The sequence below is a fragment of the Equus asinus genome, chromosome 20 (genome assembly GCF_041296235.1).
Source record: "Equus asinus isolate D_3611 breed Donkey chromosome 20, EquAss-T2T_v2, whole genome shotgun sequence".
NCBI classification, from domain to species: Eukaryota; Metazoa; Chordata; class Mammalia; order Perissodactyla; family Equidae; genus Equus; species Equus asinus.
Genome location: NC_091809.1, coordinates 71,619,239 through 71,640,350, shown reverse-complemented (window position 1 = coordinate 71,640,350; position 21,112 = coordinate 71,619,239). Strand labels below are relative to the sequence as shown.

General features: G+C 39.6%; 1 protein-coding gene across 1 annotated transcript in view; it reads right to left on the bottom strand.

Moving 5' to 3' along the window:
• Nucleotides 1-2,665: 2,665 nt before the first annotated feature.
• CTSC (cathepsin C) overlaps nucleotides 2,666-21,112 on the bottom strand; it is a 37,780-nt gene continuing 19,333 nt past the window's right edge. The window contains exons 3-7 of the mRNA XM_014867977.3: nucleotides 18,179-18,345; nucleotides 15,066-15,221; nucleotides 10,308-10,423; nucleotides 4,872-5,003; nucleotides 2,666-3,563 (exon numbers count right to left, since the gene is read on the bottom strand). Coding sequence (XP_014723463.2) covers nucleotides 3,061-3,563; nucleotides 4,872-5,003; nucleotides 10,308-10,423; nucleotides 15,066-15,221; nucleotides 18,179-18,345 — 1,074 coding nt within the window. The 3' untranslated portion in view covers nucleotides 2,666-3,060. The remainder of the gene's footprint in view (nucleotides 3,564-4,871; nucleotides 5,004-10,307; nucleotides 10,424-15,065; nucleotides 15,222-18,178; nucleotides 18,346-21,112) is intronic.

Below are 21,112 nucleotides of genomic sequence, written 5' to 3'. Positions count from 1 at the left end.
AGCGGGGTAATGTAAAAACCTCCATACCGAGAAATCAAAATCGTCTCCAAAATTCAGTTTTTTAAGGTTTTTCTCTGTCGGTTTCTTTGTGCCAGTGTTCCTCTGTTGATTCTTTTCTCCCTCTCAAAAAAAAAAAAAATTTCCTAAGGCCCTTCTCTTCCCTCTCATAGTAGGGTAGAGCTTGCTTATTAATAGAACAAGTCTTAGCTGCTTCCCCATAGCAAATGGTTATTTTACAATGTGCATTCAGAATGACTTGAATAATTAATATTTATATACTTCTTATTATGTTCCAAGCACTGTTCTACCTACTTTGCATGTATGAAGGCATTTCACCCTTTGAGAACTGTCAAGTAGGTGCATGTATCCCTCACTATCCAAATCTCTTCACTTCCTGAGTTCAGTGGTTAGAGGTCAGATAGAATTCAGTGAGCAAGTTTAGATGGCCAGGGAACATTCATTACCCGCATTTACTTTAGTTCACCCACGCGGGATGGTGAAAGGCCTGACTTTAAATAAAACAAATAATGTCAAACAAAAGTACAAATCCATTGGGTTCCTTTGTTGCAATGGCAAAGGTTTAGTCGGGAGAGTTCGGACAGTGAGCGAAAACTACACTATTATCTCCATTCCACAGAAGAGGAAACTGAAGCACAGGAAGCTGAAGGAAACTGCCTAAGGTTTCATGGATAACGAGAGGCAGAGCCAGAAATCTTATCCAGGCACCACAGCACCAGTCATGACCATGCTCATGCTAGACTGCCCAGCTAAACTTTATTTTTCTTTGTGGCCCATGGCGTCATCCATGCATATTATCACTGTAGTGTTTCTGGGAATGTCTTTGGGGAGGCTAGCCAGAGTTCCCATCCCACTTTTTCCCGAGCTCCATTTGTCAAGAGACTTTGATTATATGTTCTATTAGCACCAATATAAACAAGTTCTAGATAACAAAACTTGCTTTTTGTACAGCTTAACAATTTAATCACATGGCTTGAGGACCCATGATGTTCCATTTAGTCACTGTCTTTAATGAATTCCGCCACTGTGGATGAAACAGTGATCTTTCTGTTGTATAGAAATAGGAAAAGCAGAAAGCAGACTCCCACAGCAGACAAACGCAGGCTGAAGTGCAGTGTAACTTGAGCTCTCATTCTGGGCAACGCTTCTTGCAATCTCTGAAAACTTTGGCCCTCTTCAAATCATTGCTTGTCCTCAACTGATAATGCTTGAGACCCGCTTGCCATTGCCAGTTAGGTTCGCACCTGTATGTAAGTCTTTCAATATTACCTAAAGCATTTAATGAAGGACAGCAGCAATGACTCTTCTTAAGAGCTCAGTCAGGGCCCCTCAAGAAATTGTGCAAAAGCAGGGGTGCAGTGCATCTTCATGACTTGCTCTTCTATGTGTCAGCTGATGGCTGTCCAAGTAGAAAACCAGAGGATAAGCTTATGACTACATGTTAAATAAAATCTCTCCTGTTAAGCTGACAGGTAGCATCTTTATAAATTTTACTGAAAAATAAATTCATACTTGATTTCAAAGTCTACTTACACTTTCACATAGTCACAAGGTTAGGCATGAAGGAGGAGTAAACCTACATTCAATCAGTAAAAGTAACAAAGAAAATACACCTCCTTGGAGGCCTTCCAGATGCTAAGGGCCTTGGCTATGCCTGCCACTCAGACTGCCTGCTGCTTTGTCATCATGTGTTGAAAAGGTGAAAGGTATGTGGCAGTGTGCCAGGAGGCCCAAGAAGCCACACTTTAAACATGGGGCAAACGTCTGGAATAATACTTCAGTTCAAAGAAAGTAAAAATGTCATGAATGTAGTGAATTGTAATACAAAGTATATGAGGTTTAAAACAAAACTCTGAGACTTAACATTTCACGGTGAGATTTCCAAGCATGCACCCGGTATCCCTGGTGATTCTGGATACTCTGGTGCAAAGTGCTGAGATTCTGTGTCTGAGGTTCTCAAGGAGAACTGAACTGACAAGACCTAGGTTCTCATCCAGACTCCGTCACTTACCAGCTGTGTGACCTTAGACAAGTCACTTGCCCTCTAAGTCCTAGTCTCTTTTTCTGTGCAAAGAAGAGGTGGGATTGCATGATCTCTGGGGTCCCTTCCCGCTCCAAAAGGCTGGTGGTTCTTGTTTATATTTGGAGCTCTAACTGCCTAGTTTTGCCTGATCTATGATTTCTAGTAGATGCCATGTGTTTACTCAGCATAGAGGTTTCACATCACTGTGAAATATCCCTTGGCGATCCCAAAGATCTGTCCAAATCTAACATGCTAATATTCCACTGATTAAGCCATTACCACTAACCCAATGAAGGCTAACCAATACTTCCAAATGCAAGATACACCATAAGAAATTTTAACCAATATCCAGACTTTTGCCAAAACTCTTATTTCTTTTCTCCATGGCCTCTGGCTCATCAAATATCCCGGAGATGACTTTAGTGTTCACTAGTCATTATTTGAATATGCCCCTATCATAAACGTTCATAGGCTTGCTGTTTTTAATTGAAATACCCTAAAATCCTTTTCCTTCTTAAAGTATTTACATAAGTGACACAAGCGAATCTAACTGGAGTCAATAGTAAAAATTCTCTTAAGCACACGCACATAAATTCTATAACACACATCACCTGAACACTTACAACACATTTTAAAAAAATTTAATAATCACTGCCATATTTCCTTCTGATGTATACAATTTAAAAATAAGTCTTGTGCTTTCACAAAGATTTTTTAAAATACAGCACCTGTTTGCATTACAAATGATTAGCAAAATTAGCAAAATCCATTACTTCATAGCTCACCATCATCCGTAAAAACCTCAATTAATTGAGTACTTAGAAAAAAGTTGGCTGGTGGTTGATGGGAAGGTACATTAAAATCAAGTGCGCTTTTCATTTTAAAGGCAAAAAAATCTTCATCATAGGAATCTATTTGTAATCTTCTCAAATTGCTGCTGTCAAAGTCTCCAGTCTGTGAATACATCGATCCCCTTTCATGACTGACAGGGGTCAGTATGAAATGCTGGGAGGTATACCCTACAATTTAGGAATTGGCGTGGCTGCCATGGCTATGCTTTCTATTGCACACTCGTCAGTTCCTCTGCGGATCCGGAAGTAACCGTCCTCGCCCCAGCTGGCGCCCCAGCTGTTTTTAACAATCCAGTAATCCTGCCCGGAGGCTGAGTCAGTACCATAGCCCACCAGCAGAACAGCATGATTAGTCAGCTCAAACGGGTTGAAAGGGTCTCTCAGACCAGTGTGGTGGTAGATCCCGTCATGGTAGTGGAGGAAGTCATTATAGACTTCAAAAGCAACTGCCATGGGCCCATGATGGACCAGCTCAAGCTTCATCAGGGCTTCATTGCAGCCCCCATAGAAACCTCCCACATAGTGGTAATCGGAGGAGTAGTAACGAAAGCAGTCCTTCTTCAGTTTGCATGGCGAATCGGTGCCTGTGTAGGGGAAGCACCCCTCTTCCACCACCCCAAAATCTTGGGCGTACTTTCCTGCGATGAGGTATGGGAAGCCACCTTCACAACCTGAGGATGAATAACACACAGAGTTAGAAAGGGACACAGGAGAAACTGTCCCATTTCCTTTTGTCTTTTCTACTCCATTAATTCTTCTTTATGTAACCCTAGGAAGTTGTTCTTAGTTTAAATGTCACTCCATTCATCCACCCATTAGCCAGCGAGCTACCTATCCTCTCATCTCCATCTATCTAACAGACATGTATTTGGCACCTGATGCGGAAGGTGGCTATAACATAATGGTTAAGTGGGAGGCTCTGAAGCCTGACTACGTAGGTTCAAATCCAACGCTGTGTGAGGAATTTAACTTCTCTGTACTTCTGTTTACTTATCTGTAAAACAGAGACGGCAATAGTAACTTCCTTGTAGGATTAAATTACTTACTTCAAGTAAAAGCAATGAAAGTTCGCTATTATCATCATTATTCAATAGCCAGAACTATACGTTGGCTTTTCCTCAATGAAGTCTTCTCTGACCACTTTCTGCAGAAAAGTCTAAGTCAGCTCCTCATGTCCCTCCTCCAGTCCTGGCCCTATTGTGCACATCTGTAACCCTGTACTTTTTCTTCTAATTCTTCAATTTCTATTTCCCTCACTTAACTGTAAGCTCCACGAGGGTAAGGACTCTCTTGATACATCGGAGTCCTCAGGGACTAGAAGTCACAATGTCAGTGTTTAATAAGTATTTCAGAAAGAATGAAAGGCTCACTGACAAATAATCATTCACCAGCAGTTTCACTGGTGAACTGAGGAACCGTCTAGTGCCAAATCTCGGGTTGACAGAAGAAAACTTTAAAATGGAAATGTTTCTTCCTCAATCGGTGGCAGCTGAGCTTTCTACATATATTATGTATGTCCTGTTCTGAAAGCCTATGCATAGAATTTTTAAATTCTCCTAGAGAGAAACCAGTGTTAGTATGGTTTTAGTAAGAATCAGTTTTTGAAGAGAGACCTTCCTTGGAACCGAAACTCTAACGCTTAGAAGCTGTGTGGCCTTCAAAATATTAAAGAATAATGTATCTATTTCCTCTCTATAAACAGGGATCATATCTACTCTTTCAGGGTTTTGAGCGTTGTTGGGTAATGTATGTAAAAGGCTCCTAAGAGCCAGTGCTCATTCAATACATAGTAACTACTGACATGTTGCTGGATGGGGCGGTGAATTCCATGAGAAACCACCCATTACTAAGTGATATGGCCAGAAGTACACCCAGGTTTTCTGACTAGAGACCTGTGCTCTCTACTATACCACCCTTCTGCCTTTACCCACAAAGGCCAACTACATGCAGGTAAATAATGCCTGAAATATGCAACTTACCTTGAGCATACTGGCTGCAAGACACAACCTCCTGAGGACTCAAGATTGGGGTCTGAGAGTTGTTGGTGAGGATACGGATTCGTGCTTCCAGCATACCCATAGAAGCAAATGAGTAGCAGCTTCCACAAGATGCTGGTGATGGAAAAGAAAGCTATATAACCCAAGGGACCTCTGAAGCACTCACGAAGAAACAGAAACAAACTTGAGTCGATGAGATACGTTAATGTATTTCTATTGGGTATTGCTGCTGCTGCTCATAAGGAGCAGCACAATAAAGAGGATTCAACCAACAGACACTACTAACCTTGCAGGCAAACACTAAGATTTCAGCTTTTTCATCAAAAGGCAAACATTACCACATGGGGCTTTCCTTGAGAATATTTTAGGAGAAAAAAACTCCTAACTTCTGCAAAGTATTTGACACTATTCTTGAAAATGAAGAAATGATTTATGTCTGCAACATTCTGAGCCATCAGGTTGAGAGAAATCTATGGAGGGACACGTGAAAGTCGAACTTTTAAATAGCCCCAGAGCAGCATCTTCCAAAGCAACTTGTTGGGTGGAAGTGACCCTACGAATAGCTCAGGATGGGTGTATTGTAGAGATCTGGATTTAACCAGGGTCAAGGAGGCAAGAAACAACAAAGCTGAAGAAAGGTAAGAGAGTAACGCTAGTGATGGATACAGCATTCAAGGTGGCCAAGGAGGAAGGAAAGACATAAGGAAAATAGAGGTAGTGAAATGGAAAACAGACTGGCTCTAAGGGAAAAGCGTAACAGCACACAGCCACGTTCCCCGAGACAGTGTCACCAAGTAGAGAGAGGAACATAAAAGCCAAAGGGAGGGAGGTAAGAAGGTAAAAGAAAACAGATTTATTGAATACCTGGATGCTCTGGCAAGAACAAAACATGTTTACGTAAGAAGCATATGCTAGGAATATAGTTGCTACTTCAAGAGAAGGAAAATGTATTATGAGATAATTTATATAAACATTATTATTTTTCTATATGTGTCTTCAATATGTGTGGGAAAAAGAAATACATGTAAGAAAATATGGCATGTATTTAACAAAACTGGGACTTCCACTTGTTAGAATTCTAGAAAGAAAGGAGCATAATTTAATCTATTATTATACAGCCTCTTTCGCTTCTGCTACTAATACAAATTCTTCAGAGATATGCTTGTACCAAATCCAAGACACTGGCATTAAATGCAGTTATACACAATTGATATGTTATTCAATTTATTAATCTATTAGCTACCAAATTATTTGAATGGTGAGTACTCCCTTAAGCACTTAAAATAAGATTAATGAACAGACAATATTACAATTCAAAAAATTCATCCTACATAAAGAGAATGCTGCTTTTGTTCTCTTTATTAAATCTGAATTTAGTAATTTAATAACTGCCTTCCTTAGACAGAAAAGTATTCAAAAGAATATTACATATTCAAATATTATCAGGAATGTTGTTTTTCCTTTCTCCAGGTGACTTGCTTCACGGCCTTCCCTCAGTACAAAGGAAAGCCAGGATAGTCTACGCTAGGATAGTCTGTGCTCAGCCTCCAACGTGCTAAACTCTACTTGAATTACTTCCGTTGTTTTCCTCGAACTAAACTGTGACTTTCCTTGAGTGTTCACAGGAAATGTGTTTACTTCGTCTTGATGCCTGATGTAATGAAGGAATTCAGTGCATGTTTGTAGAAAGAAAAGTCAAGTTATGAACAAGTGGATAAATATTTACATCCAGGAAAGCAAGTGACACCAGTGGAAAAAGTCAACTTGTTTCTAAGCTATAAAGGAGACAGAACCCTAGGTGCTAATGTGAGCTTTCTCTAAGTAGTTCAACAATACCACAGGGCCTAGACTTAGGGTCTATTAGAGCTCTACTACCATTTAACTGCTATCATTTCTGATGTTCTCCAAAATTCTCCCACAAATGCGTTAGATTTATCCATACCATACACTGCTTTTGCTGCTGAAGGATCACCTAAATTATAAAGATTAGAAGAAAAACACTCGGAAGAGGGCCTTGGAATTCATCTAGCGTGCAACCTACTCACTTGATAATGCATACACTGAGACTCAGAGAGAAGCAATGATCTGTCCAAAGTCACAAGGCTAAGAGATGGCAGGTGCTAGCAGCTGAGTGTCTCCCAATGCAGGACTAGTGTCCTATTCTGTTTATAGGTCTGTATCTGCTTTAAAAAAGCTTTAAATTTTCTTTCTCCATCATCTAGTTACTAGATAAACCCAAATTAACTTGTACATTTTGCTTTTAAAACCACCCAAATACTACTCTCCTTAGGATCCCTCTTTCAAATGACAGAATGGCAAAGAACTAGATGAGTGATAGTAATAGCCAAAGCCAGTGTTCCTTTAATAAGACATCAGGTCTTATAATAAATAACACCCCAGAGAGTCTGGAAATGGCCCCATTTTCATTCCTGGCTCATGGCAGCCACAGAAGTAATCTCTCTTGGTATTAACCATGACATTATCATCTGAACATCCAGCACTGTGGCAGGACAGGCCACATGAACATTCAAGGGCTCAGAATGTGCTCTGTTAACAGAGAAATCACAGGAATGAGGAAAGGAGATAAGCTTCCCCAAGCCCCTGATGTTCCCAGAAGAACTGTGTCAGCTGCCAAGGTAACCAATGCCTCTTTCCAAAAGTCAAGGCCAGAATCCAGATTCTAAAAGGACCATTATCCCTTAAGAAGAGTATGATGCAAAAAAGAATAAGAAGGGGCTCTGGCTTAGCAGAGCTCTGCAGTAATCAAATTTCCACAATCTCACTGAGACAATATGATCGCCACATAGTTTAACTATGTTCAGCTGCACCTTCCAACAGTGGAGAACACACTGAACGAGGAGTAAGGAGTAAGGGTTCTTTTCTGGCTTTCTTTTCCCCTCTCTCTCTCACCTTGTCACTCAGCGATGTGATTCTGGGCAGGCCACTTGACCTTTTTGGCATTTCTGTTTTATTTTGTGTGGAAAATGAATAGGGTGAGGCAGACTGCTTAGAGTCCCTGCCTTCCAGCTCTAGAGCATAAATGTATATAGAACGAGACTTAAATGAACCAGATTTTAAACATTAGGAAAACATTCTGCATTTCCTAATTGATGCGACCTGAGAGACACTCCCCTTCTCTCTTGAAGGCACAATAATAAATAAAGACAGCACAGCTGGGAGAAGAACAAAGAAAGTTCCCATCTTCCAATTGCCTAGCCTCTCTTCCTTCTTGCACTTCAAAGTAAATCTAGCTAGAACGCTGGAGCTTAAAGCTGTTTTCAAGCAGAACGGTAAAAATCTCATTTTTCCTTCCAATATTTCTTTTTTCATCAATCTTGATTTGTGCTTTGAATAGAAAACGTTGTGAATTCCCTTAACTGTGGGTAATTTTGAATTCTGGGTTATGTAGAATACTTGGTATTCTTCAAGTTAGTGGAAATTTCCAAGCAGCCCAGTTAGCAGGAAGAGAAAATAATTTTTTCCCAAGCTAAAGTACAGAAAACCAAAAGGAAGTCAAAAGAGGAACCTCTAAGTACATTACTTTCTCAAGTATCTGATAAGATACTACAGACGAGGGATCAATTCAAAAGCAATTAATCTATCAAAGCTATCAAAGCTATCCAATCTATCCTATTTATAACACTCGAAAAATATGCAAAACTGGAGACAATAATAGATTTACCAAGTTACAAGAAAACCAGTGTCAAAGAACTTGGCTTTAGAAAGTCTGATTTCCTTCCTTTGAATTACAGTCTCATCACTCAATCATATCTTTTGGAAAGTGAGTGAAACTAAACTTTTCTTTCAACCTTCTATGCTCCCAAGTGAACTTTAAAAACACTTTATCAAAGCAGTTTATCATATTGTATTTTAGTGTTTTGCTTGAAGGTCTTGCTAAACTGTAAGTCTCTAGGACAAGGACCATGTCATATTAGTCTTTATATCCTTGGCCATGAAACAAGAATTTCCTAACATGTTGGATGCTCTATAAACACTGCAACACAGCAGAAGCAACCATGTACCAGGCCCTCAATAATCAACACCTGACATGCAGTATTTACACTTAACCCTCTCAAATAAGTATAGGGAATCTACTTGAGGATAAATTTTAATCCTCTCTTAACATCACCCCTTTCATTTCATGTTCCATTCATTTCTCAATTACCTTCAAATTTCTCTCATTTCCAACCCCTCCTTTCCAAGGAAGTCCTTCCCAAGAAAGAAAAGGTAGGGAAGGATTTCAGGAGCCACACTTTCTCTAGTGCAGAAAGGTCTCAGAAAAACTGGTACAAAGGAAAGAGATGAGATGAGACCTCTGGTGTCAGATGGCGGACAGGAAGTTTGCTGACTCGCTGCTACAGACCTGCTCAAAGCCCTGCATGTTCAGAACACTTGGCAAGAATTCAGTGAGGACGGAACTGAAGGGTCAGTGGTAAACGCTGAGAAGTGGGAGAGGCTGATAATCACCGGATTTTTAGAAAGGGGAAGAACAATTTATCTTTCAGCATTAATTTATAACACTCTCAGGAGACACTAATCAGAATGTTTCCAGACAGCAAATACTACACCTATTTTACAGTAACAAATCAGTCATGTGTACTATAATTATCTTTCAGATGAGCTTAGAAATAGTGAACCTGAGTATTGTATAAATGATTCTCCAAGTTATTGTTGGCCAAAATTGAGGATAACAAGATAATTTCTATCAAGTGCTATTAGAGGAAGAACTATTAAACCTACTCATCCTGTATCCAATTTCTGAAAATACCTGGTAAAATACAATTAAAGGGATGCTTTTGGTAAACCTGGGCTCTGCTCCCAGGCCACCATTCAGGAAGCTGCGTTAATACTTATTACCATATGTTATATTCTGACATAAAGTGAATTGAAAGGTCTTTAAAAAGCTCACAAAAATCTACTTTACCAGAACAAATTTCTAGGATCCATCTTCTGCGCTTCTATAGCAATTAAAGACTAAATAATGTCAGGCGGGGGAGTGGGGAGAGAGTGGGAAGACAAATAGCAAAGAAGGATTCCAGCAAACCTCTTGCAGAAGGAAGACCAATTTGAGCTGTGTGCAATTCTTTGTTCCTACACTAGTCTCTCCTACTAGGAGAGCAAATGAGTTGGGCTTGCAGATCACTCTGATTAATTTCATTAGCTACTGGAACATACACTGAGAAGGAGACCGAAGAAATGCCGAGCCCAGCTGGAGAGACTATTTATTACCAAAGCACGTCATGGATACAAAAGGAAGAAGTGAGTATTCATTGGCCATATATTGTCCATTTCTTTACTAAAGTGGATCATGCCCCCTTCTCTCTGCATCCCCAGAATCTACCCCAGAGCCTAGCACACAGCAAATGTTCAGTAAATATTTCAGGATGAATTAATGGAAAAGCAGACTTTCCTTTTTACCTTGGTTTCGAACAGGGGAAACATAATTAATACCGTGAACATTTCTCCAGTCCCAAGATGTCGGCAAATGTAAAATCTTTTCCTGTATTTCAGCAGTTAGTGGTGCAGGTTTGGGCCTAGGATGGAAATACACAGGCGACGTCAATATATAGTCTTTCCTTCGAGGATGATTTCCTAAGCTCTAATTCCATGATTTCAACCACCTGGCTGGCTAGGCTCTAGGATCAGACCCAAACAGCAGTTGTCCCATCAGTGTTTCAAGATGTCTATCATGCAATAAAGTGTCTGTTACACAATGTGTCAGTTACACAACTAAGTCGTGTAAATGGTTTCCATTATCCATTTCTTTTTCAAGATCTAGTAACTCAATCCTATGAAATGACACTGGTTTTGTAATCACTGTGATGTTATTTTTTAAAAATGTTTTATATTTTTGGTGAGGAAGATTGGCCACGAGCTAACATCTGTTGCCAATCTTCCTCTTTTTGCTTGAGGAAGACTGTTGCTGAGCTAACATCTCTGCCAATCTTCCTCTATTTTACATGTGGGACGCTGCCACAGCAAGGCTTCACAAGCAGTGTCTATGTAGGTCTGCACCCGGATTCTGAACCTGTGAACCCCAGGCTGCAGAAGCAGAGCATGCGAACCACTACACCACGGGGCCAGCCCCTGTGATGTTATTTTTAGTATGCCTAAATAGTTGCATTCTCTTACTTCTGACAGATTTTGACCAAGAAAGAAGAGATGGGAAGTTGAACATGGCCTAGAAAGGATACAGAGAAAACAGAGGTATTACTGATGGGTGACTCAGGAGATAGTGAAGTGACTATAAAGGAAGTGAAGCAGGCACAGAAATAAAAGGTATAAGTAGAAAGTAGGCAGATTAGCTCCATAAACAACAGACAAAACTGCTTCATCATTACAGAACTACACCTCACATGATATGGTTGGAAAATAAGACAAGAAAAGGAGAGTTGCCTGGCACGATGAATGATGGATAGACATTTTCTGGAAATGAGACAAGTGTTCTGTCAGCTTCCCTGTATTACAGATTGAAAACAAACAAACAGCATTCTACCTCTTGACACACTAGACTTCTTGGAGTTTCCCCAAGTCTGTCAAATGCCCGCAGTGTTCCACATCTTGGTGCTGTTGCTCCTTTTCTCTAACATGCCTGGTTGCACACCGCTTAGAAGAAATCCCCTTCGAGTTTTTCCTAACCTCTAACTTTAAGGACAGCTCAGAGAGCAGCCCCTACCCTCCATCAGCCCCTAACAAAAACTCACTCTCTGTGCTCCGTCAACTCTTTTGTTAGGGCACTATTGTCACACTGTGGTAACATGTATTTTTCTGTTACTGTAAACTACTTGAATTTCTTATTCCATTCAGCATTGTCATACCACACTGTTCTAACTTTTCAGTGGTTACCCAGTTGGTTTTTCACCAGGTTCCAATTTAGTCACTGGCAAAGATTCTTTCTGGATGTCTTCATGTCCTCTGCAATTATTCCCACTTGGTTTCCTCTCTCACACACTTCTCTTAGAGATGATATAAGTTAACACTAAGATAAAATGGAAGTAAAACGAAATGGAGAGAGAAAAAAAAATCCCTCATGACTAGCAATCATGACCTTAAAACTTATAAAGAATAGAGAGCATGTTACGTACAGAAATGTCAATTAAGTTTTCACTAAAACATTAACTAAGCCAGGTACACTGCTAGAAGCTCTACGTAACACAGAGATGAGCATGAGGTGGTCTTTGACCATACGAAAGACAGCATTAAGAGACATGAAACATACAGAAATTACCAAAACAAGTACAAAGACGCTATAGTGATGTTATAAAACATACAACTTGGATCATGACCATGGAATAACCAAGGTACATAAAAAGCTAAGCACCGTGGAAAATTTTAGATATAGGGTGGGGAAAAACCAAACCAAAAAACAAACCTTAGATATTTTGTCTGAGATTTACGAATAAAAACCAGGTGTAAACAAATTCTGGAAGGAAACAGTTTCTGTGATTTCACACTGAGAGATCAGGAGACTCAACCAATAACTACCATCACCATCATCCATGCCATTAAGAGGACTAAATATGATACTGATACCTTTAAGCTACTATCTGGCACAAAACAGGCATTTAAATGTTAACTTCCTTCTTCCTACCACCCTATAAGGCAGAGTGTTTGCCCATCAATGTGCACACAGACAAAAACAACGTGACAACTAAAGCTCAACGGTGTGAAAAGGAAGAGAGCAAGAGGAACGTGGGAGATTGAGAAGTGAGAATTACTAACATTATAATACGCTACACCTCATTAGCTCTTAATCATTTAGGTCCACATTCTTTAAGAATCTGGTGAAAGCTCTGGACTCAGAGAGATGTCCATACACACTAAATTTTTCTATAATTTCAGCAGTTTCACAAACTCCCTAAACCTCAAGTTAAGACTCTCTGAGAGTTTTTATTATGTCATTGGATTCTTAGAACTAATTTATCCAAAAATGCTACTGAAAACCAGCAGCTAGACCACAATGTCTCCTTCAATATTTCGCACTGCACTCAATTCCATCTCCTTATCTTAAATATTCTATGGAGACTTAAGACTTAAAAGCAGCCCTTCACGGCCAGCTTGGTGGCACGGTGGTTAAGTTTGCGAATTCTGCTTTAGTAGCCTGGGGTTGATGGGTTCGGATCCCAGGTGCAGACCTACACACCACTCATCAAGCCACACCATAGCAGCATCCCACATACAAAATAGAGGAAGATTGGCACAGATGTTAGCTCAGGGCCAATCTTCCTCACCAAAAAAAACCAAACCAAAACATAACAAAAACACACACATAAAAAGCAGCCCTTCATAAAGCTAGCCCTTCTCTAAAATAAAGGTAGTTGGGTTGAAGGAGAAAGAATCAAATACAAAAGACTTCCTCAGCAGGGCTGACCCAGTGGCAAAGTGGTTAAGTTCACACATTCTGCTTCGACAGCCTAGGATTCACAGGTTTGGATCCCGGTTACAGACCAAGCACAGCTTCTCAGGCCATGCTGTGGTGGCGTCCCACATAACAAATAGAGGAAGACTGACACAGATGTTAGCTCAGTGACAATCTTCCTCAAGCAAAAAGAGGAAGATTGGCAACAGATGTTAGCTCATGGCCAATCTTCCTCACACACACACACAGAAAGAGTTCCTCAGAAATACGGGAGATGACATATGGCAAAGCAGTTGTGTCTGAGGCTCAAACCTTTCAGGCAAGAGCCCCAGTCTCTCTGGGCTCACATGCTGACAACACCTCCCCTGATGCTCCTCTGGATGTTTTTTGAACAGCTCGCAACTTCCTGTCGCAGACACACACAGTAAGACTCTTTCACTGTAGCAACTCTGAGAAGGGATACGCTACGCTCTCTCTCCTAATTTCGATTAACCAGAGCATCTCATGCATGAATAATTCCTTAGAATACACTCCGAGAAATACTGTGTAGGATTCTTTTGAGAAAGGGGCAGAATTACAAGAATACCATCAGCTGGATAGGAAAAAACTCCATACAGTCTCACAGTTGAAAAATGCCAACATCAGGATTACTAGCCAGATGAAAAAGTTGGCAATGCGTTTTAGTTAACAATTAATCGAGCCATTGATTAATTAATTAATTGAACACTGCCTGCTCAAACAATAAAATTGGAACCAAGGACCCTACAGACGTAAAGGAAATCATCATTGTATTCTCTCAACATTGGAAAATGTTTCAACCTACTAAGGGAAAATAACCTATCTAGACAATTTTATTGACTCCCATTGGCTTCCCACTGGTTTCCAGTCCGCTGCCCCTTCAGTTATATCAATTTCTTCTGAAGCAAGGTATGGCATATCACCAGAATAGCCGTGACCATTTAACAAATGTTAAGAGACTACATACTCTGCCAAATTCAGCTATAGCTTTGAAGGAATAAAAGAAATCTACCAAATTCCTGACTACATAAATTCAAAGGATGACATATTTTCCCAAAGAAATATACCACGGGGTACATATGCTAAAGAAGGGAAATGCCACATCTGGCTGAGGGTAGTACAGATCTATTGATAAATATGGAACATTTTTTGCTGGATGTTAAAATAGAGAAAAGGTTTGGAAATTTTTACAGGTGGCTAATGTGACAGCTTTTATAGGCAAGTTGAGGGGTATTTGAGGCAAAAGGAGTGTTATGAATGGAGGAAAACGAAAGGAATGTTTTCAGCAACTATGTGTCATTGTTTGAACTTAGATCAAGGTAGTAAATATAGTTATGGTCAAATTTAGATGGCTTTGGTGGCCAGGCGAAATGTATTCATTAGACAATAGGTAGTAACTCAATCATAGCTATGTATAGGAAGATAAAACTGGTAGTATTTCATAGAACAGCTAAGAACTGGGACAAGGAGGAAAAGAGACCAAAGAGACAGGACCAGGGAGACAGGAGGCTGATCCATAATGCAGGAGAGAAATGACAAAGCCCTAAGTCAGAGCGTAGGAAATGGAAAGAGAGTAATGGAAGCGTCAGACACTGTGAAAGCAAAGCCCATGAAAAGGACTTAGAGAGCATTAGAGTATGAACGAATAGGAGAGGGAGACAGTCAGAACAAAGATAACATGAAAAGTTTAAGTTGGATGACCAATAAAACGGTGGGAAACCCGGAGAGAGCTGGCTGGAAGGGAGGATGTCATTCAACATAAAGATCCCTATTAGTGATGAAGAGATGTGCTTTATTACCTTGGGATTCTCCGGCTGTGGCCACCACCTCTCCTAACCATCTCTTTCAGGGTAAGGGTCTCATACTCCATGTATGTGGTTGCAGTCCAAGACTTCTGAGCAGCATTGATGGCTTTCACAAAGTCGTGGTTATATTTGTAGAGCCTATTAGAATGCCTGCCAACAAAAGTAAGACAGCTTCAGATATAATCTTTACGGATGTAAATAGACTCCATCAAAATAAGCATTCTTATACTCTGGGCCTAAGTGGAAAGTGGTATAAACTTTCAGGAAGACGGCTGAATATATCAATCTATTTATCTATATCTGTATATATATAAATAGCCTGGAAGTGGAATGTCTCCTATGAAAATAAAAGTTCAAGTTAACTAAGATATGTATAAGGACGTTCAGTGAAACACTTTCATACTGGTGATAGATTGTAAACAACCTAAGTAAATGCTGTAAGATAAGGGATTGATTAAATCAATAATGGTCCTTCATTTACTATAAAGTTTATTCAGTAAAAATGTTTGGAAGATTATTTAGTGATATGGAAGAGTGTTCACACTATATTAAATTTAAAAATCAGGATATCAAGGAAGTTTAGACAGAATTAATCAATTTCTATGAAAGTATATATATTTATACTATAAGTACATTAAAAAAAGCCAACCACGGTTATTTCTGAGTGGTGACAGAGGATCATCACCTGCTCCCCATTACAATTTCTACAATGCACCTTTATAACTTTGTAATAATAAAAAAGGCAGATTACAGCAGAAACTGGTTACAACACACATCCAGCGAGGAAGGCACTATAACCACATGATGCAAAGAAAAGTTTTATATCCTTATTACTTAAATTTGGTTCTTGAACCAGTATCAGCAGCAGCACCTGGAATCCTGTTAGAAACGCAGACTCTAAGTATCCAACCTAAACCACCTGAATCAGAATCTGCATATTTTAATAAGATCCCCAGGTGATTCACAGTGACATTAAAATTTGAGAAGCACTGGTTTATCTGATGTTGTACGCTTGGATATGGATATAAATAAATCTAACAAACAAAGAGCATGTTTACAAAGCAAAAACTTAACGGAGTTGATTGCTCATTTAATTTAAACATGTATCGCACCTATGCGCCAGGTGCCAGGAATTATAGAATTCACCATATTATTTCTATTAAAAAAGATTCTGTGGCTTAAATGTGACTCACTATCCAAGACTTCCATTAACATTGAACCATGCAAAGCAAGATACCTGTAACCTGAGGAACATCTTAGGCATACCGTGAACTTTTCTTTCTCTTTTAAATTAGATGTTCACAGAGAAAGTATTTTGATACAGTCAGAGAACCTGGTAGCACAGAAAATAATAATAAAAGTGTACACTCACATTGATAATAATGTTTTTATGTTTTTATCAAAGTTCTTTTCCACTTGTTGCAAAATATGACACCAGAGAGGTACCTTCATGAGATTATAAAACTGCCTGTATCTTATTTCTGACACACTAACACACAACAAAAGCGAGTTACAGTTGTTTCTTTAGACACAAGAGTAAATTTTAAGGTCTATCTTGACATATTTGCCACTGATGAGAGTCATTTCATTGACTCTAAGCATTTGAGAAGCAGTAACTACGCTTACTTCCCTTTCTTTATCATAACCTCATACGCCATGTGCATTACAGTAATGACAAACTAGGTCTTAAACATTATTATTTTCAGTGTTGAAGATCCAAGGAGATTAAAAATAATGTCCCTTACTGTGGGAATAACAGCTCATTAAGAGCTGAAAGAGACCTTGATGGTAATTTAGTCCCAATGCTCACTTACCCGTGAGGCAATACAGGTTCTGAGCATTCCAGTTAGCAGCTTCTTCATTAAAGGAGGCAATGTTTGAAATATCAAAAAAAGCACAATAGTACATAGTACACGTAAATGGCAGAGCGGAAAGTAAACAGCTTACTAGGAAATGTGTTGCTCCAGGATCAAGACAAGCAAAGCAATTTAAAAGCTAAACTCAAAATGGAGGGGATGAATTAGTCTAGATCTCGGTCAGCACTTTCCCAGACAAGTGCAATTCATCCTCTTTGAACTCACGTCCCCTCCCCTCTGCTGCAGACATTCGTTGCCAGTGTGGCCTGGCTTTGGATGATCCGTTCACGGCTCCTTTCAGTGGATTTCACAATGAAACAAAACAGAAGAAGTTGCTACCGATAATATTCATTTATCTTTTCCTTCCAAAATGAATAGAGTCTGAAATCTCTTGTTGTGTGGCTCAAAGTGGACCCAACTTAACAAAATATTAACTGCATGTTACAGGCTGAACTGTGTCCTCCCAAAATTCCCATGTTGAAGCGCTAACCTCGAGTACCTCAGAATGGGACTGAATATGGAGACAGGGCCTTACAGAGGAAGAAATTAAGGTAAAATGAAGTCATATGGGTGGGCCCTGCTCCAATACGACTGGTGTTCTTATAAGAAGAGGAGATTAGGACACAGAGGGACGATCCTGTGAGGACACAGCAAGAAGGTGGCCATCTGTAAGCCAAAGAGAGAGGCCTCAGAAGAAACCAAACCTGCCAACACTTTGATCTTGGACTTCCAGCCTCTAGAACTGTGAGAAAATAAATGTCTGTGATTTAAGCCATTCAGGCTGTGGTACTTGTTATGGCAGCCCTAGCATACAAGGACACTACATAAATACTAGGAATTTTAACTTCAGATACTTTTGCCAGGTTTAAAATTTATGTTCAGTTAGTATTGCCTACATTTGCTGTAATAGAAACATATGTGTTTGCAAGTATTATGCAACATGTTTTTACATGGCAATAATAAAATGTTTTTTCTCTATTCGTTACTGCAATTCTGTAGTCCTTTACATAAATTTTCTTTAAAGCTATCATTGGTCCATTACTTCTGCAGTGCTTTGAAAAAAATACTTTCTTCCCTCAATGACATCAATCAAACTATTTTCCCAGTAAAGTTTTATATAACGTGGCTTAGGTTTCAAAGACAAATAAATTCTATGTAATCAAAACAAAATTTTCCACGAATTAACATACACACATACTTATACATACCATAAAACAAAACTAAATGTATCTTTCACTGGTGACAACTCACTTTTCCGAGAGACTCTTAAGGTTTGCTGTCTTCTTGCTCATGGTCTCAGAGGTGGTCCCCACCTTGCTTCCGGTGAAACAAGCCCAGTTTCGGCCCAGCACATCATGCACCCAGCCAGGCATCGTCTCATTGCAGTAACTGGTTACCTGGATGCCCTCTTCTTCATACTGTGACCAAATAAAGGAAGGAAAGGCCGAGTGAGTCTGTGTTCAACTCTCAGGTCCATTTCTCTGGTTCCCATTCACATTAAAGACATCCCTTTTTCGGTTCACCTTAGGGGCCAGCCTCTGCCAACCAAATCAAAAACTTTCGCCTGAGAGCTTACATCCTGAGAATTAATCTAGAAAAGGAAGAGAAATAAACGTTTATGTGAGTAGCATTGTTGGCCACCAAACAAAATCTACATAACAAAACACTTGGGAATGGAAGGCAGGGAAAGAAACTAACGTTTTTAGAGCATGGGCCACTTGCCAGGCATTTTCCAAAAGTTACCTCATTTACTGCCACAGTAAGCCTGTGAGGAGGCAGGCAGCTATAACCTTATTTTACAGTGAGAAAGTGGAGGCTGAGCTCAGGGAGGATGCGTAGCTCCCACCTATGGAAACAGAGCTGTTAAGCGGCAAAAACAAAATTTTGCTCAGTCTGTCAGATCATACTTTTCCACTCAGAGAAGAATCACTCCAGCAAAGTACAAAACAAATGATGAAAATTTCCTGTAGAACTAAACAAAATCCTTTATTCTGTCAATCCTCCAATTTAATAGGATATTCTGATCATGAGCAAACTAAAGCAACCTGATTATTAAATATTCCCTCCTCTTTATTTCACTAATAGGGGCCTTTGTCTTATTTCAATGTTAGTAGAGAAAAATAAGTATAAAGTGATAGATCCAGGATTTGAACTCAGATGCTTTGACTCCAGAGTCTAAAAACCCTCATGTTATAACATCTCCTCGTGGAGGGGGGACACATAACCCAGAATGAGAGAGGAGTGTGGAAGGAAGAAAGGAAAAATGCGTGCTAAATTTCTATGAGGGGGCACTGGGGGAAAGACAGTTTCAGGCATTGACTTAATGGAACCAAAACACAAAAGCAGTCGAACACAACACAGAAATTAATCAGCACAGTGGTCAGCTGCGTTTCAATGCTGTCCTTTACAAGAGTACACAGTAGGTTGGTTTTGGCCCACAGGTGGTAGTTTACAGATTCCTAATCTAACATAACCAATACTACTTTAACTGTGTACAGGGCTTGGCAAACTTCTTTTTTAAGGGCCAGTAAATATCTTAAGGTTTGCAGGCTATAAGGCCTCTGTCACAAGCACTCAACTCTGCCACTGCAATGTAAAAGGTGCACAGGGAACACATGAATAAATGAACTAGACTGTGTTCCAAGAAAACTTTATTTACAAAAACAGGCCTATAGTTTGCAAACCCCGAGTTTAGAGGAATGTGTGGGCTTAACTGTACTTAAAGGTAAAATTACCTTATTGCATCTCTCTCTGAATTCAAATCATATTTAGGGGTAGAGTTGAAAATCTACGGACTTAGAATGCAGGAGAGCTGGATCTGAATCCCAGGATTCATCGCCCACTAAGCTACAGAGCACAGGATAAGTTACTATAGCTACCCATTCACACATCTTGCTTCTATCTTGGTGGTTCATGATATCATGAAGCCCATCCATCGCCCTCTGGCTAAGAATGTCTTCACTAGCAAGAGTCCAACTCACCACTCAAGGCCCTGTGAAAGCCCCAACTCAGGACAAGGAAGACTGAAATCAAGGCCCAGGACATGATCAGGCTGCCACGTTAGAGGGTGCGCTGTGTGAAAAGGTTAATAAAATTTGTATTTATTATGCTCAACTACACAAAACTGCTATTTTTATAGACCAAAAGCAGTTTAATATTGGAAACCTTACATGATGCAGCCTAAATCTCATAGAGTTCTAGTCAGTGTTTCTCTTTGACCCAGGCTCCGGATCATGTTCCCTTTTCTGTGTTGCATGCTGGTCAGACAGGCCAGCTGAGGCTAATCCACTGCCCACCCCCCACCTCGGCTGTTTTAGAAAGCAGTCTGACAGGGCTTTAAGAGTTCTTGAGATCTCCCATATAGAAATCGTCAAATACATACAAATGGAAAAAAATACTAAACACAGGAAGAGGTTCATTGCAGCAGGACAGAAAAGTTAAAAACAAAACTTGAGAACAAGAGAATGTCCTAAATGTTCAAGTATAAAAATGATTAAGTAAATTAATAACTCAAAGGAATATCATATAATATTTTAAATGATAAATATGAGTTCTGTTAGGAGAGAAATGAGCAAACTAAGGCTGGGGAAGGCTGCCTGCCGTATAAATATAGTTGAGGGGATCAGAGCCAGGCCCACTTGTTTATGCACTGTCTGTGGTTGCTTCTATGCTACGGCGGCAGAACTGAGCAGCTGCCAGAGGCCACAAGGTCCACAAAGCCTAAAACATTTACTATCTGGCCCAGAGAAAAAGTTTGCTGACTCCTCTAGAGAACAATAAAAAGAGAAAAACCTATGATATATGAAGAGGAAAAAAATGACAAGATAGTACTTAAGTTGAATGCAAATATGTGAAATTTTTATGAAATGTGGTTTTTAAAAAATGGAAATGACAGGTGAAATGGGTCTCTGGGTGGATTTTGTTTATTTACAAAATGGAGATTGCTATATGAATTTTGTAAAGTTAATCACTTAGAAATAGTCTTATTCCCTTAGAATGAGACTCATAGGATACAAAGTCCTAGAAGATGACATCTATGAGAGGTGGTCCAGGTATGGCTAGAGGCTGCTAACTTTGATGTCTGGGATTATGATTACATTTCCTGAAAAAAATCATTATATCACCTATTTTGTATTTTGCTAATAAGCTCTTTCACTTATTTATCAAATACTTATTGGTCGTATA